This window comes from Wyeomyia smithii, chromosome 2, assembly GCF_029784165.1.
Source record: "Wyeomyia smithii strain HCP4-BCI-WySm-NY-G18 chromosome 2, ASM2978416v1, whole genome shotgun sequence".
Lineage (NCBI taxonomy): Eukaryota > Metazoa > Arthropoda > Insecta > Diptera > Culicidae > Wyeomyia > Wyeomyia smithii.
This window is the reverse complement of record NC_073695.1, coordinates 243,540,774-243,558,684: the sequence shown is the minus strand read 5'-3', so window position 1 is coordinate 243,558,684 and position 17,911 is coordinate 243,540,774. Positions and strand designations below refer to the sequence as shown.

The following is a 17,911-nucleotide window of genomic DNA, read 5'->3' as shown; positions in this document are numbered from 1 at the left end:
TTATTCAAATTGGCAAAGACCTGGCAAAACATTTTTCGGCCGTAACCGAGATTACGAAGGTGAGGCCGAACAAACTGCGAGTTGTCGTGAGTAGCTTGAAGCAAGCAAACGAAATTGCTGGCTACGAGCTCTTCACGAGAGAGTATCGCGTGTACATCCCTGCCAAGGATGTAGAAATCGACGGTGTGGTTACCGAGGGGAATCTCACTGTCGATGACATTTTGCGTCATGGAGTTGGCTGTTTTAAAAACCCCTTGATGCAAAGTGTAAAGATACTGGATGTCAAGCAATTACATTCAGTATCCATCGAAGAAGGGAAGAAGAAATTCCTCCCTTCGGACTCCTTCCGTGTAACATTCGCCGGATCCGCACTGCCGAACTACATCTCTTTGGACAGGGTTCGTCTGCCTGTACGCCTGTTCGTACCGCGGGTCATGCATTGCCAAAACTGCAAGCAGTTAGGTCATACAGCCACCTACTGCTGCAACAAGGCACGCTGCAGCAAGTGCGGAGGCAATCATGCTGAGACCGCTTGCAGTGAGGATACTGAAAAGTGTCTTTACTGCGAGGGAACTCGGCATGACCTTTCGGCGTGTCCCGCGTACAAACAGCGCGAGGGAAAAATTAAGCGTTCCCTTAAGGAACGATCAAAGCGCTCTTTAGCAGAAATGCTTAAGAGGGCTGAGCCACCCTCGACAGGAAACATCTTTTCTTTCTTGCCAACTGATGAGGGTACATCTGAAGATCCCGTCGAAGGGTGTTCCTATGCCTTGCCAAAGGGATCTAGGAAGAGGAGAATGCTTAACTCTCATAATCTTTCTCGCAAAGGTCGTAAGATAACCCCTAGCGGAATGACCAATAAGACAATACAAAAAGGAAGTGGTGAAGAAAAACCGAAGCAAGTACCCCCCGGTTTTAATTTCAAATCAAACCAGGAGTACCCACCGCTTCCTGGGGCACCAAAAACCCCTCGTGCACCCATTTCTCGATCAAAAGACATAAAAGAAACAGGGTTAATAAAATTCTCTGATATTGTGGACTGGATATTTAAAACATTCAACATACCAGATCCCCTTCAAAACATTCTTCTTGCCCTTCTCCCAACAGTGAAAACCTTTTTGAAGCAACTAGCAGCAACTTGGCCCCTCATTTCAGCTATCGTATCTTTCGATGACTAATACGTCGAAAGAGGTTAGGAATTTTGTCACTGTGTTACAGTGGAACTGCAGAAGTATCATCCCCAAAGTTGATCTATTTTCTCATTTAATAAATACATACAATTGTGACGCATTTGCGCTCTGTGAAACCTTTCTCAATTCAAACGATCAACTCAATTTCCACAATTTTAACATTATTCGTCGAGATCGAGACTCACACGGTGGAGGGGTACTTTTAGGGATTAAAAAGTGCTATTCCTTCTTCCGAATCGACCTCCCCTCGATCTCGAATATTGAAGTTGTTGCCATTCAAACGAATATGAAAGGAAAAGACCTTTGCCTTGTTTCGTTATATATTCCCCCATCCGCGCGGATTGAACAGAAGCAACTCCTTGATATAGCAGAATTGCTTCCCGCACCTTTTTTGATTCTGGGAGATTTTAACTCTCACTGTTCGCTATGGGGGTCGCTGTACGACGACAACCGATCTTCTTTAATCTGTAACTTGATCGACGACTTCAATATGACAGTTTTGAATACTGGGGAAGCGACACGTGTACCTAATCCTCCAGCACGTGAAAGCGTGCTTGACCTATCCCTTTGCTCGACATCACTAGCGCTAGATTGCCAGTGGAAAGTAAGCAACGATCCCCACGGTAGTGATCATCTTCCAATCGTTATATCAATTGCTAATGGTTCAACTCCCCCGAACCCAATCAATATTTCCTACGACCTTACACGTAATATTGATTGGAAGTGTTATGAGTCTATTATAGCGCAATCTATCGAGACTCACGAGGAACTTCCTCCGGAGGAAGAATACGCGTTCTTAGCTGGCTTGATAATCGACGCCGCGACTCAAGCTCAGACGAAACCGATACCCGGGGTAACGATTAGACAGCGCCCTCCCAACAAATGGTGGGACAAAGAGTGCTCTGAGCTGTACGCGCGAAGGTCCGCGGCGTATAAGGACTACCGCGAGTACGGCACTGTCAACCTACTTCGAAAGTACGAGGCACTGGGCAGGCAGATGAAGAGCTCAGTAAAGGCGAAAAAACGCGGGTACTGGCGGCGGTTCGTAAACGCGTTGTCGAGGAAAACAGCGATGAGCACTCTTTTGGATACCACCAGGCGCATGCGGAATCGTGACGTTTCGAATGAGACTGAGGAGTATTCAGATCGCTGGATACTCGATTTTGCCAAAAAGGTCTGTCCGGACTCTGTACCGGAACAGAAAACCTTTCGCGACGCGTTATTAGTAACTACGGAAGAGCCTCCATTTTCGATGTTGGAATTTTCAATGGCTCTCCTGTCGTGCAACAATAAGGCTCCAGGGTTAGATAGAATAAAATTCAACCTGTTGAAGAATCTACCCGACTCTGCAAAAAGACGCTTGTTGAATTTGTTCAACAAGTTTCTTGAGCTAAATATTGTTCCGCATGACTGGAGGGAGGTAAAAGTCATTGCTATTCGGAAACCCGGGAAACCTGCCTCTGATCACAATTCATATAGGCCGATTGCGATGCTCTCTTGCCTCTGGAAATTAATGGAGAAAATGATCCTCTTACGGTTAGACAAATGGGTCGAAACAAACGGGTTACTTTCAGATACTCAATTTGGCTTTCGCCGGGGCAAAGGGACGAACGATTGCCTAGCGTTGCTTTCTACTGAAATTCAACTCGCCTTTGCTCGAAAAGAGCAAATGGCTTCTGCGTTCTTGGATATTAAGGGGGCTTTTGACTCTGTCTCTGTAAAAGTTTTAAGCGCGAAACTTCATTCGCAGGGACTTTCACCAAGTTTGAATAACTTTTTGCTCAATTTGCTGTCAGAAAAGCATATGTATTTCTCACATGGCGATTCGATAACTTCCCGAATTAGTTACATGGGCCTGCCCCAGGGCTCATGTTTAAGTCCTCTCTTATATAATTTTTACGTCAATGACATCGATGAATGTCTTGCAATATAGCGATAGCGTTGTATCCTGGTAGCGAGGCTAGCGATCTGCAAAGAACATTGCAAGATACCTTAGACAATTTGTCTGAATGGGCTCTTAAGCTGGGTATCGAATTCTCTCCGGAGAAAACTGAGTTGGTCGTTTTTTCTAGGAAGCATAACCCAGCTCAGCTGCAGCTCCTACTTTCGGGTAAAACGATCACTCAGGTTTTAGTCGCTAAATATCTCGGGGTCTGGTTCGACTCTAAATGCACCTGGGCTTGCCATATTAGGTATCTGACACAAAAATGCCAACAGAGAATTAATTTTCTTCGTACGATTACCGGAACTTGGTGGGGTGCTCACCCAGGAGACCTTCTAAGGTTATACCAAACAACGATATTGTCAGTTCTTGAGTACGGCTGTTTCTGCTTTCGCTCCGCCGCGAACACGCACATTATAAAATTAGAGAGAATGCAATATCGTTGTTTGCGTATTGCCTTGGGTTGCATGCAGTCGACCCATACGATGAGTCTTGAAGTGCTAGCGGGTATTCTTCCGTTGAAACATCGTTTTTGGAGACTTTCTTACCGGTTGCTAATTCGATGCACAGTTATGAGCCCATTAGTAATTGAAAATTTCGAGAGGTTGGTCGACCTTCAATCTCAATCCAGATTTATGGCTTTATATTTTGACTATATGGCTCAAGATATTAATCCTACTTCATACGATTTCTCCAATGTCGCACTTTTAGATACTTCTGATAATGCTATATTCTTCGACACCACCATGAAACAAGACATTTCTGGTATCCCGGATCAATTGCGACCCCAAGAGATCCCTAAAAAATTTTCCAATAAGTTTAAACATGTTAATTATGATAAAAGGTTTTACACTGACGGATCTAATCTAGATGAGTCCACTGGCTTCGGTGTTTCCTACGAAAATTTTACCGCCTCCTACAAACTCGATACTCCTGCTTCCGTGTACGTCGCAGAACTTGCTGCTATTCAGTACTCTCTTGGAATCATCGAAACCCTACCCATAGACCACTACTTCATCTTCACAGATAGTCTCAGTGCCATTGAGGCTCTGCGATTGATGAAGCCTGTGAAGCACACCCCGTATTTCCTGGGGAAAATACGACGGTTTTTAAGTGCTTTAACAGATAAAAATTACCGGGTTACCTCAGCGTGGGTCCCTTATCATTGCTCGATTCCGGGTAATGAAAAGGCTGACTCTTTAGCTAAGGTGGTTGCTATTGATGGCGATATTTATGAAGGACCAATTGCTTATGATGAATTTTATAGCATTTTGCGTCAGAGAACACTCAACAGTTGGCAATCATCATGGAACTCAGATGAACTGGGACGGTGGCTACATTCCATCTTTCCTAAGGTATCGACGAAAGCATGGTTCAAGGGGTTGGATGTAGGTCGGGACTTCATTCGCGTGATGTCCAGACTTATGTCCAATCACTATACGTTAAACACGCATCTCTTTCGTATAGGGCTTGTAGACAGTAATCACAGCGTTTGTGGCGATGGCTACCATGACATCGAGCATGTTGTTTGGTCGTGTACCGAATACTGTGGTGTTAGGTCTGAGCTTATAGATTCCCTTCGGGCCCGAGGAAAACAACCGAACGTACCCGTTAGAGTCATTCTGGGAAGCGGTGATCTCCAGTACATGACACAGCTATACGTGTTCATAAAACACGCTGGTATTAAAATATGAAACTCTTCTATCTATTTGTTAGATTACCATTCCCGCTACACGATGAAAGAAGATGACACACTAAGCTGGAGACACTCAAACGAAGACTCGGCATCTTTATGTTCACGCAGACACCTCAGTCCAAACTGCTCAAATAGAACATCACTGCTTAGCCATGTACAAATAAATAAATCGTATAACTCAATATAGTTAAAATCAAAATTGTAACTCCCCTCCTCTCACCTTAAATCCCCACTAGCTCGTAGTCGGCCGCGAGAATAAAGAAAAAGGTACATCAAAGTATGATAATCCGGCACTTCGGACACACCGTGCAGCAGTCCAGTTCCGAAATCGAAAGGTCTACAGTTCACTTCACTATTTTCGGAATAATTACTGATTTTCCATAGTACTTACACTACCATTTTATTTAATCAATTTTATATTCTATTATTCGTTACACCTTTCTTATTCATTACGTACAAGAGTAGTTCGCTTGGCACAATATATATGTTTCACACACCCTGGTTATAGAGTGAAGATCATTTCGTCCTGCAGTTCTGCAACCGTTGACATTGATAGTTTTACTTCAAACACGGGTTAAAATATCAACAGTACGTTTAATAGTATCGATAAGTTAGCAATCATATCAACAGAATTACGAAAAAAAATAAACAGGTTAAAACTACGTCGAAGAAGATCGTGGCCCAGGTGAGCATAAAACGACGGAATCGGAGATTTCAATTGCGGTCGCTTCCGCCACAACATCCGGCACACGAATTACAATCATTTCGGGGATTTTTTGCTGGATTTCATTGTCCTCAGTTGGAAGTGCGTTCTCCACCACCGAATGGTCCAACTGGGAGGGAAGCTCAACGACGGTGCATATCGACACAACGGAGGCATCCTCTTCCGCTGTTGGGTCCGCTGTAATCACAATGGTAGGAGTCTTTATGGGCACAGGCTTTTCTGGTTCCGGCAGTTGATCACTTTCTATCACGGGTTCCTGTTCCTGAGCAGTTACGTCATGGTCACTGTCTTCAAGCGCGTCAGGTGATAAACTAGGCGGGTTTTCAATAATCATGGGTTCGATTGAATGAATTTCCGTAACTTCGGTTTGAATTGCCGACTCCGGAACGTCCACCACAAGTTCTTGTGGTTCGTTTCTCACTTCATCGTCATTGGCATTAATTTCGTTAGTTTCCTCCTCTTTCATCAGGTCTGCCTCATTCTCCTCGTAGATCACATCGCATACGATGGGAACGGAGGTGATTATCGGTTGAACCTGCTGCTGCTGGGGTTCCTGGTCATGTTCCACAACCGCCGGTACATCGTTGCTCTGGTTTTGCTGCTTTCCGCCCCGATTTTTCGCCCTACGTGGAGGCTGCGGAGGATTCAACTGTTGGTATCGTTTCTGCAGCTGGTGGAATTCCTCCTCCTGAAGTTGCATCTCACGCAGTCGCTCCGTAAGCAACCGAAGATCACGATCCTGCGACTCGATGACACTCTTCAGCTCCTCGATCTGCTGTAGAACCTCCCGCCGAGGCTCGCGGCGTTCGTATCGCATTCGCATTTCCTCGAAACTGTAGGGCGATATATTGGAAGCAATTTATTTCATCTCTGCTCAAGTCTGCTTGCAGCAGACTCCAAATGGGACATTTTGTACCGGAAATTATAATTTGAAAGCAGAAAATGTCCCATTCAGAATAACCCAAACATTATTACACAGTATTTTATGTTAGACTAAATGCGTATTTACAAATGAAAGAACTATCAAGCGTTAGTAACGTTGCCAATTGCGGTATGAATGACCGTTTGACGGAATGGGTGAACTGTGTCTAATTAGGTAAAAAAAGTGCCGAAAAAACCAAAAACTGCCGGTTGAAGGTACTCACAGATTCGTTAGACATCGACATTTTTTGTGCAGGGTTTGAATTTCCTGGGCGTTCTTCATATCGCGCGTCTCCAGACTGTTCACCTCGAATCGGCGCTCCTCCTGCAGGTCCTTGAGCTGCCGCTGATGGCCGACTTTGAGCTCTCTGCGAGTGCGGAAGGGAAGCCGGCGAGGGGCAAAGTTGGTGAGACACAACAGTGATGAGCAAAATAGGGATGCAATTTGGATAATGATGATGATGATGATGATGATGATGGATGCACACAAACAGGTGAGAATGGCATTTTCAGTTTTCGGAATAGTAAATCATCGAGTGCTTTAAGGTTCGTGTAGTTTACTGTATCAAATATCACACTAAATACAGTTGGGGGCTAATAAGTACCATTGGCAGTCGAATAATTATATATAACCGATTTAGGATTACGACAGAAAATTATTATTTTATTATTGTTAAAATAGAAATAACTAAATATAGCGGCACAAAATTCCCCTTACTGTTTAAAGTGGTGGGCACCGGTAATTTAAAAAAAAATTATAACTCAAAATCGCTATTTGTTGTTCAGTTTCTTGGAAAAAAAATTCTCAAAGCACTCATATGTACGAGACTGCAAAAAACTTCGGGAACTTGGCATGCGCTGAGCACCGCGTCAAATGTCAGGGGTAACGTACAAAGAGATGCTGGAGGCAACAAGCCGACTTACCCCTGAACAGCTAAAAGCTGTTCGTGGTGCCATCCTGGACTGCATTGCGGACCAGGAATCATCCGCCATCAGGCTCAAGTTCAGGAGCTGCTGACTAAAAACCGACCTCCAACAACTTGATTGTGCCGATAGTGACACAGTCAGATGGCTGGAGATTACGGTGTCTTCTCTTAAACCGGGGGAGGAAGCACACCTGCGTGTATTTCCCACGAAGCACCTGCCAAAGGCACTACGATTCGTCGAGTACTTTCAGGACAGTGTAGACACCACGAACGAGAGAATTCTCCGCCTACTCCAAAACCAGAACGACGCTTTCTCCACACGCGCATGGCGAGTATGCCATCGCAACGCCACTGGAAGATCGTCGAACTGATGGTGGAGCAGGACCAACAGTCTGCGAACCAAATAGCGGTACAAAGCTACCTGCTGAACGGCAAAGCACGCATGTGGCAGGTTGGCAAAAGTATTCGAACACAGGCGTGAAAAGCTCTGTTGCAAAGACAGGAAATGTACGCTCGTAGACTCCCTGCAAGTTGCAATCCAGCGACAGCGAAGAAAGTTCCGCCGAAAAATTGAAGGGGAGGAATTTAGCGACTCGTCAGAGAAAAATGCTCGGCTGATACAGGTTTTCCTACTTGGTCGGGTGTACGTGGTGCCCATATGGAAATCACAAGTGAAATTCCAGCGGCAGTTCATGTCAGGAATTATCAAGCGCGAGTTTTTTATCCAGGACTGAAAAACAAATGCTTCACGTGCGGCAGCCTGGAGCACCAGAAAGCCGAGTGTCCAAATAGACAAAACTCCAATCTACGAGCGACTGGAACTTCTTTCAGGGACGTGCTAGCCGGCCCATTGCGTTGGAAACAGGTCAGTCATAAGGATGGGAACAAACCGGAGCAGAGTCAAACGGTAGTCATTGGGAAGTTAAACCCTCGGCAAAGTGCTGAGCGTATCGCAGAACTGATGAAGACACGTGAAGATCGGAAAATGGTGAAACCGAGGAGATTGTTCTCAAAAATCCGGATGCTGCTGCTGTTGAGGTTGGTAATACTGCTCAGGCTGCTGATACGTTTGTTGATGGTGCTGATGGTGCTGTTGTGCGATGCTGCTATTGATGTTGATCCGGTTACCGGGGGAGGAGAGCTCAATGCTGATGGGAAGAATTCGGAACCGATGGAAATATGGAAGGTTCAAGAAAGGAAGCGCGCAAGAAACCGAAAGGTTGATCCCGGAAGAGGTGAAGAACCCCTGTCGAAGTCGGACTTGTAGGCGACAGAGGTAAGGAAAAGTGCTAGGCTCACAGCAGTTCCAAGCTCTCATAAGTTTTTGCGACCGAAAGCGACAATTATTCAAGAACGCTCGCGTTCAAGGTTGGGTAAGACAGGAGGAAAGGAACGTAAGAGAAGCGAATAACTTAGAACAAGTTAAGTGTCTCAATCATTATTTAAGGTGAATGTAAATCATGAATTTTTGTATAAGAATCGGTTCGATTAATTTGAATAGTTCCAAGTCAGATTTGAATAAGGGTTTATTTAAAGATTTCATCTATAACCAGGGGCGGACGAAGGCTAATTTGAGCTGCAGGCTAAGACTGATTTAGCCGCCCCCCCCTCAAGTTTTTATTTTATATGAAACGCATTTTCTATAGACTCGAAAATTTGATTAGACAGCATGTGTTGTGTTAACAATTCAAAAATTACCTTTTCATGCTTTCAATGTTGCAATTTTTTTTATCGTTTCCGACATATCAAATTCTTGAAGCACCTGTCTTTCTATCGATATTATCGCCAAGCCACACAAACGTTCTTGCGACATGGTCTATCGTAGTTACGTCTTTATAAGTTTTAATTTTGAGAAACTTCTCTCGCCACTTGTTACTTACTTACTTTACTTTACTTTACTTTTAAGGCGACAGACCGATTATCAATCCAGTGCCGAATCCAGAATACGTCGCCATGTCACTCGGTCTTGGGCTGCTATCCTCCAATCGCCCCTAACACCTATTTCGCGTGCATCCTCGTCGGCAGCACACATCCAACGAGTGCGGGGTCTACCCCGCTGAAGCCTGCTGTGTTTTATCCGCTTGACTATATCCGCCGATTCGTATGCCTGGTACACTCCATGGTTCATGCGTCTGCGCCAAACACCATTTTCTAGTTTGCCGCCAAGGTTTGAAAAAAAAAACCCTACGCTCAAAAACACCAAGAGCTCACCAATCAGCCTCTCTCAGCGTCCATGATTCATGGCCGTAGAGAGCCACCGGAAGAATCAGTGTCTTATAGAGTGCAAGTTTTGTACGGATTTGCAGGCTGCGGGACCTTAGCTGGTTACGTAATCCGTAAAAGGCCCTGTTTGCGGCTGCTATCCGCCTCTTTATATCACGGCTAACCTCGTTGTCACATGTCACTAATGTTCCCAGGTAAATAAATTCGTCGACTACTTCAAATGTTTCCCCATCTAGCACCACCGCAGCACCAACCTCCAACGGACTACCACGCACTCTGCCAGCCACCATGTATTTCGTTTAGGCAGAGTTTATGACAAGCCCTAATCTCGCAGCTTCTCGCCTGAGAGGTCCGAAGGCCTCTTCCACTGCTCTACGGTTAATACCAAAAATGTCGATATCATCCGAAGAACCTAGAACAAACAACAATATCGCACGCTAGCCTGGGGGCTAATGCGGTCTCGATCAACTAGATTAGTTGAGAGAATTCGTTATCGATATTGTTTTCCGGCACATTTTGCATGTTGTAGGATAAGTACAACGACACACCGTGCCCCAATGCTGAGTCGAGAAAATTTTTCGCTCGAAAAGCTCCTCGACCTGATCGGGAATCGAACCCAATATCACAACCGTGTGGGAGAGCTAGCCGACCGACATCGCTAACCACAGAACCACGGGGACCACCTAGAAGCGTGTGCGATTTCGTAATGATGGTGCCGCTTCTCTGCACACCAGCTCTCCGTATAGCACCTTCCAATGCGATGTTCAACAATAAGTTCGACAGCCCATCACCCTGCTTCAAATCATCTAACGTCACGAAAGGGTCCGATATCTCACCGGCTATCCTGACGCTTGATGTAGAACCTTCAAGGGTGGCACGTATGAACCTAATCAGCTTTGTTGGGAAGCCATGTTCGAGCATGATCCGCCATAACTCATTTCTCTTAACTGAATCGTACGCTGCCCTGAAGTCTATTAACAGATGGTGCGTCTGTAAGTTGAATTCTCGAAATTTATCCAGGATTTGTCGCAAGGTAAACATTTGGTCCGTCGTGGAGCGTCCCCCTCGAAAACCGCATTGGTACTCGGCAACAAAGGTCTCCTGCAATGGCCTCAGTCTGTGGAACAGGATGCGGGAGAGAATTTTGTACACGGTATTGAGAAGAGTTATGCCCCGATAATTGCTACAGTCCAGGCGATGACCTTTTTTGTAGATCGGGCATATGAGACCCTCCAACCAGTCCGAGGGCAATTCTTCATCAGACCACACTCTCAGCATGATCCGATGGATGGCACGATACAGCTGTTCGCTCCCGACTTTGAACAGTTCGGCGGGAATGCCGGCCTTCCCAGCTGCCTTGCAGTTTCTCAGCTCTTTCACTGCTTTCTTTACCTCGTCCATGGATGGTGGATCCACAGCTTGACCATCATCCTCAATAGTTATCCTGCTCCTTTCGACTCCACTGTTTCCCTCGCCGTTCAACAGCACACTGAAGTGTTCCTTCCAACGCCTGGCCACCTCTGTTTTATCGGTTATCAGGTTCCCCTCCCTATCGTTGCATATGACAGGAGCTGACACGTTTCGATTCCTAATTCCGTTGACCTTCTTGTAGAAGCTCCTCGCATCGTGCCTGGAGAAGCAACTTTCCGCCTCCGCAAGAAGACGCTCCCAATGCTGTCGTTTCTTCCGGCGATGGAGTCTATTTTCAGCGGCTCTAGCATCTCGATATCTACCCACGCTCTGACGAGTCACAGCCGTGGCCAACATGTGACCCCTGGCGCGGTTCTTCTCCTCCGTCACTTGCTGGCACCCAGCGTCAAACCACTCATTGGACGCAGCTGCCGCAGTTGTACCCAACGCTTCTCGCGTTGTAGTGCTCATCGAACTGTGGATGTGTCACCTGCGCTTTCATTGTATGTCTTTTCCAGGAGCTCAAAGAACACCACTTGTTACACTAATGGGTAAAGTGAGTAAAATTCTTAAAGATACAAAAACATTTGAAAAAGTATCAATCAGTTGATTTTTTGTGATGTAGTTTAACGCATTCATTGGAGTCGTCTCAGCTGGCAACATAGGTGATAAAATAATAAGTTGTTGGTGCATTTCATGTCCATCGATGTCACACTCTTTCTTGTGTGTGAGGATTTTCTGTAAATGTAGACAATTTTTCTCTAACTGATCTGTACTACAACCCATTAAACTGTGAATATCATACAAGAAGCTGAAATTGTCACTGTGATTTTTCATTAACTGGAATCGATCATCGAACGATACAATAGCTACATCCAATACAGAATAGAAGAAATTCACTTTGAAAGAGAGTTTTTTCGATGTAATTGGTTCATCTGACTGTTCGTATGCAAACTGTTTCTTTATCATTCTCGGCCGAATTCGAGTTTCTGTTTGAAACTCCGGATTTACTTCTAAAGCATCAGTAATGACGCTATTCAAACCTTCATTTCTCATATTTTTCAAAAAGTTTTAAACGCTGCCTATCAAGTTTATAGTGTTTTCGAGACTGCTATTTATTTTTTGAAGGTACTTACTCACTAAATTGATTTTGAACAAAATTGAATGCCAAGCTACTAAACTGCATAAGAATTTGATTTTTTAAATTTTTTTTGCTAGGCTTTTTGTAGTATTTCTTGCAAACGCATCTTACTTCAGATCCTCGATTGCTTCATATAGGGCATAATAAATTTCTCCTATATCAAACCTCAAGGGAGTGACAGCATCAATTCGACTTTCCCAACGCGTTCCACTCAGAGGCTCTACCGTAAGAGAAGTAATGTGTTTTGAATGATGAGTTGAAGCAGAAAAGAAGTTGAAAATTTCTTGCACGACACTGAAAAAGTCTACTGCATCAAAACATGACTTGGCACCATCGCTAACAACAAGATTGAGAGAATGGTTGCTGCATGGAACGGATTGATTTTTACAAAAATTGATTTTTACAAAAAAAGTTTAAGATAATTAGTTTCAGAGATTATGACAGATCTCGACGTTTCATGCATTTCTAAGACCATTTTTTTCAATATCGAACATTTTACAAACTACCTGTGCATTTTTTATCGGCCGAAAAAGTGAAACTTTGACCGCTTCGAGGCACCACTTTTCGAAGTCCGACTGAGCTGAAATTTTGCAAGAATACTGTGGCATGTGGAGTGTTAGTACAACGTTAGTACAGGAAAATGTGGATGGTCGCGTCGCACGTGAATGGAAATCCTGCTAGAGAGAGCGAAAATTTCCTCGTCGCTTAAAAAATAAACACACGCATTAGCCGTCTGTTTGCCGCCCCTCGATGATTGACGAGCAGGCAACCGCCTGCTTCGCCTACGCGTTAATCCGCCCCTGTCTATAACAATGATCTTGATATTGTATTTGCTCAGGAGGTTTGTTACGAAAACTTTAATTTCTTTCTGACACACAATGTCTGTGTGAATTATGATAAGGGTAGTTCAGGAACGGCAATTCTCTTCAGAAAGAATTTTAATGCTCAGTATCCAATTTTCGACCCAAATGGCAGAATATCCTCCATTATCATTAACGGTATAAATTTGATTAACGTTTATGCGCATTCCGGCAGTAATCGAAAAAAAGGCGGAAGGAACTTTTTACGAATACCATCACTGTTCATTTGAATAAGCCTATTTCGAAATTTACCGTCCTCGGCGGTGACTTCAACTCGGTTACCGATCGTTCTGATTCGATTGGAGATTGTAATAATTATTGTCCAGAACTAAAGAAAATAATTGAGTCCTTGAAACTACGGGATGTGGCTCTCGTGTCCCAGTCTTCGAGTCTTCGTTCGATCGATTTTATGTGTCTGATGATCTCCAACAAAATATTTTGGATTTCAGGTGCGTGCCAGTTATTTTTTCCGATCATAAAGCTTTGGTCATGAAACTAAGCGTACCAAAAGATCAACTGGTTATCCAAGGTCGTGGGTATTGGAAAATTAATCCAACGCTCTAGAGAATGGATGATGTTACTGGCAGGTTCAATGAACAATACGATTTGGCCAAAAATCGACATATTTTTACCTCAGATATCAGTAGCTGGTGGAATTCTGTCTTCAAAATTAAATCACGAAGTTTTCACAAAAATGAAAGCTGGTTATTGAACAAGCGAAACTATGATAGGAAAAACCATCTATACGAAGAGCTCAACATTCTGTTCCAAAGGCAAGGGTTCGGGGAAAATGTGTCAAATGAAATTAGCTCGGTGAAGTCCAAACTATATGAAATTGAGATGGACAGACTGAAAAATTACGGTTGTAAAATAAAATGTAACTCAATTTTAGAAGGAGAACTTTTGAACATATATCAAATTTCAGGTCAGTTGAAAAGATGTGCAAAATCATCGTGGTTGAAGTTAAACGAAGGTAGTATTGTTACCTCTGATGTCCAGAAATTGAAGCAGATTGTTTACGCTTACTACACTGAACGTTTTCATTCACAGAATGTTGATGCAGAAGAAAATTACGATGATTCGCTATCCTTTGTCTCTAAATCGCTAACTAGAGAGCAACAAATAATGTTGGCTAAGCCAATTACTGAAAATGAAATTTTGACGACGTTACAGTCGTGCACCCGGAAGAAGTCGCCTGGGCCGGATGGACTCACATACGAGTTTTACGTTACAAATTTCGAGGCAGTTAAGATCGAGATGGTTGAGATCTTCAACAGCTATTTATCAGGAAGAATTGCTCCCCCAAAGGAGTTTTCTTCTGGAATTATTACTTTGGTTCCCAAGAGTGGCGACTAGGGTGGCTTACCGGTAAAACAAAAACCGGTATTGTCGGTATTTTTCTTGAAATAGAAAAAAAACTTGTCACAGTTTTTATGAATCATTGTAGGGCTAATGAATGCTACCAACTTAGGTAGGCGTTAAAAATCATATGACGGTGTATATAATAAATACATTTACACAAAAGCAACATTGAACATAAATTTATTTTCTATGTAAAACAGCTAATCTCTATACACACTCATATTTACAGGGGCAACTAGTGAGTTTCGAACCTACTAGTCAACTACAAATTCTGAAAATCATAGTTTGAGGCAGCAATCACAATCATGGTCGCGAAAAAACGCAAGTCATTATTCGTTTTGTGCTATTTCAAGGTAAAACTAAAAAAATAAGATATAAATATAAATTTTGATTAGGAATTTATTTTTTGTTTGGCATCTCCGTGTGCATTGCACAAGTTGAACCTAGTTATGAACAAGTTGCTCCTGATACAAAGTGTTTACAGGATGAAATAATCAATCAATGAAGAATTTCATCCTTAAAATTACTGTCCCTTGAAAAATTACATTTAAATAGCTATAGCATGGTCAAAGCTTCGTCGCCCATACCGCAGCGGATTTAATTAGCAATATTTCTAGCTGAGAAAAATGTTTTCTCAGGTTCAACTGAATTTGGACGAACTGTTCAAACAGACAAATCCGAATAGAGAAGTATTTACCTTCGGTTCCTTTGGATTCTTGTCTGATCATCATTTTATTTTCTTCTTCATTCATTTACTCTTCTCAACAGTTTCAGTTTCTCTAAGAATTTTGAAGTTATTCACTAGCTTAAAACTATGTTTGGCGATGTGCAAGAAAATTGAAATAAAAATCTGCATTTTTTTTTTGTTCCTATGAGTTTCGAAATTATGTTCTTCGTAATCATATCACACGATTCATTCATTGAAGTTTTCCAAACACTGTTGAATGTATCTGGATCGTATACCACAAGAGATCAAAACAATGGTCGCAGTGCACATAGGAGTATTTCAGTCAAAAAGCTGGCCAAAATACGAAAAAATTGTTTAAGTGTTCCTCGTGCTATTGATCCTTTTTGCATTCTCTGATACTTACTGCATTGTATGCAGCCCATCTTGAAATTTTCTGAATTGTTTACAAACGACAGTAACTATCATAACCTTGGTATTAGTTAGAGCCCATGAATAAGTCACAAAATGTTCTACGAAAAATATAAACTTCTACTCATGTTATTATTACTTTTAAGTGATTCTTGAACGTCAACGGAGTCGCCTTAGTTCAAATAAAATCGACAGTTTCGAAATATGACAAAATTGGTATAGCCTAATCATGAAATTGTAAGTTGGTCGGAAGCTTCACATTCATGTCGGCCAAGAAAAGGATTGATTGCAGTGATCGAAGCAAGAGATGCAAAACGCAAATGCTAAGAGAAAATGTACCATTGGATGAGTTGAGTTACGCAGTTAACATGACTCAATGATCTACTGGAAGCACTGTGGTTTCCAAAATATTCATATCCTTTTGAAGCGAGTGATTTCAAAAACGCTTTTAAAGTAGCAGAATCAATTATTGGCAAAAAAGTATTCACCAGAACAAGCTCTTACTATATTTGTACTTTTTTCGAATTTCAGAGTGATGGTGATCTAACTTGACAAAAACTTGTTAATAATAAGTTTTTATGTCTAAATATAAAGCTTAATAGAGATAAAACCACTTTAAAACACATTAGAAATGTCAATGATAAACAATGTAAATGATAAACATTTCAAAAGGTCCTATCTGCTTTCATCGTTTTTCCGAAACGTCTATTCATTTTGGAAATGTTTAGCTTAAGTAACTCTCCCAAGCGTGTTTTTTTGTTCAGATGCTAGAGTAATCCCTCCGCTACCAACTTGTGTAAATAACGTGTCAAAAAAGATGTTTAATAGGTTGCGGTGATTGAATGAAAGTGACCGATTGAAAAATCGATCAAAGCAGATAGACCTTTTGAAATGTTTCTCTAGATTTGCTATCCGAAAACTCATTAAAATAGTTTTGGCCAAGTTTTTGTTCTACGTACTCCTATGTGCAATGGTCTAAATCTTACAAAAAAAATCTGGATCGTAATAAAGCATAGGTACTCATAAATGCAAAACCATAGTTATACAGTGACACGTCCATAGATGCAACCTGAGACGCTGAGCAAAAAATAAATTTAAAATCAAAATTAAAGTAAATTTTTTAGTTTTATTTTAAATAGTACAGTGAGAATAACATGCGTTTTTTGCGGACATGATTGTCATCAATTCCCCAAACTATGATTTTCAGACTTTTGTAGTTGAACAAGTAGGTTAAAAGAACACAAGTCGCCCCTGGTTTGCATAAATCCGAAAAAAATAAAAATACCGGTTTTTTACCGGTTTTACCGGTTTTTATTTTTATGAATACCGAAACACCGGTTTTTCGAAAAGTCGGTAATACCGACCACCCTAGTGGCGACGCAACAGTTTTGGATAATTACCGTCCAATAAGTCTATTAAACGCAGATTATAAGCTGTTTACAAAAATAGTTACAAATAGATTAAAACTGGTTCTATCCGATTTACTTGGCCCTGGACAAACCGCATGTTTGCCTAATAGCTTTTGCATAAACAACCTTTCGGACATTAGAAAGCTGATCTCGAAAGGTATGGAATCAAAGAAATTTAAAGGTCTATTAGTAAGCTTAGATCTAGAAAAAGCATTTGATACTGTAAAACATGCATATCTTTGGAAAGTCTTGGAAAAGTTCAACTTTCCGGCAAGTTTGATTGACTATCTGAAAAATCTCTATAAGTGCGCCACGTCTAAAGTTTTGTTCAATGGTTTTCTAACCCCTGAGATTAAGATTCAAAAATCTGTAAGACAAGGCTGTCCGCTCAGCATGGCCTTGTTCGTGCTTTATATTGAACCTATCATTCGTAATCTCTATGCTAACTTGCGTGGAGTGCTAATTGAGAACAATTTCATCACAGTTGTCGCATATGCTGATGACATACATATTTTTTCATCAGATCTGAAGACGAGTTCGACAAGATGATATTCATTCTTAACACATTTTCGGAGCATACAAACATTAAACTCAATTTCGTGAAATCTGCATACATGAGAATCAATGACTGTAGATGTGGACCCCAACTACTCAAAGGAGTTGATCAACTGAAAATTCTTGGAATTTTTTTCTGTAAAACCTGGAGCAGTAGTATAGAGATGAATTATAAAACAGTTATCAATAATATGACTTTTGCACTAGACTATCATCGTTTTAGGAATTTGTGCATAGTTGAAAGATGTATCCTGGTCAACACATATGTACTCTCATAATTGTGGTACCTAGCACAGATATTCCCGCCAACTAATGCGCAAATAGCCATGTTCCGGTCAGTGATAGGACAGTTTGCATGGAAAAGATCGATTTTCAAAACTGAACAAATCCAACTGTATTTGAACTATGAGAGAGGGGGCACGCGACTAGTGGAGATAGAGGCTAAGTGTAAATCCT

At 42.1% G+C, this 17,911-nt stretch overlaps 1 protein-coding gene across 2 annotated transcripts in view; it reads right to left on the bottom strand.

The window, feature by feature from the left end:
• Positions 1 to 5,212: 5,212 nt before the first annotated feature.
• The window catches only part of LOC129721845 (centromere protein F-like), a 75,327-nt gene continuing 62,628 nt past the window's right edge, over positions 5,213 to 17,911 (bottom strand). The window contains exons 10-11 of one of the 2 annotated variants that reach the window (XM_055674899.1): positions 6,698 to 6,841; positions 5,213 to 6,385 (exon numbers count right to left, since the gene is read on the bottom strand). In XM_055674899.1, the coding sequence (XP_055530874.1) occupies positions 5,488 to 6,385; positions 6,698 to 6,841 (1,042 nt within the window). In that variant the 3' untranslated portion in view covers positions 5,213 to 5,487. The remainder of the gene's footprint in view (positions 6,386 to 6,697; positions 6,842 to 17,911) is intronic. The other variant, XM_055674900.1, reaches the window with a different exon arrangement.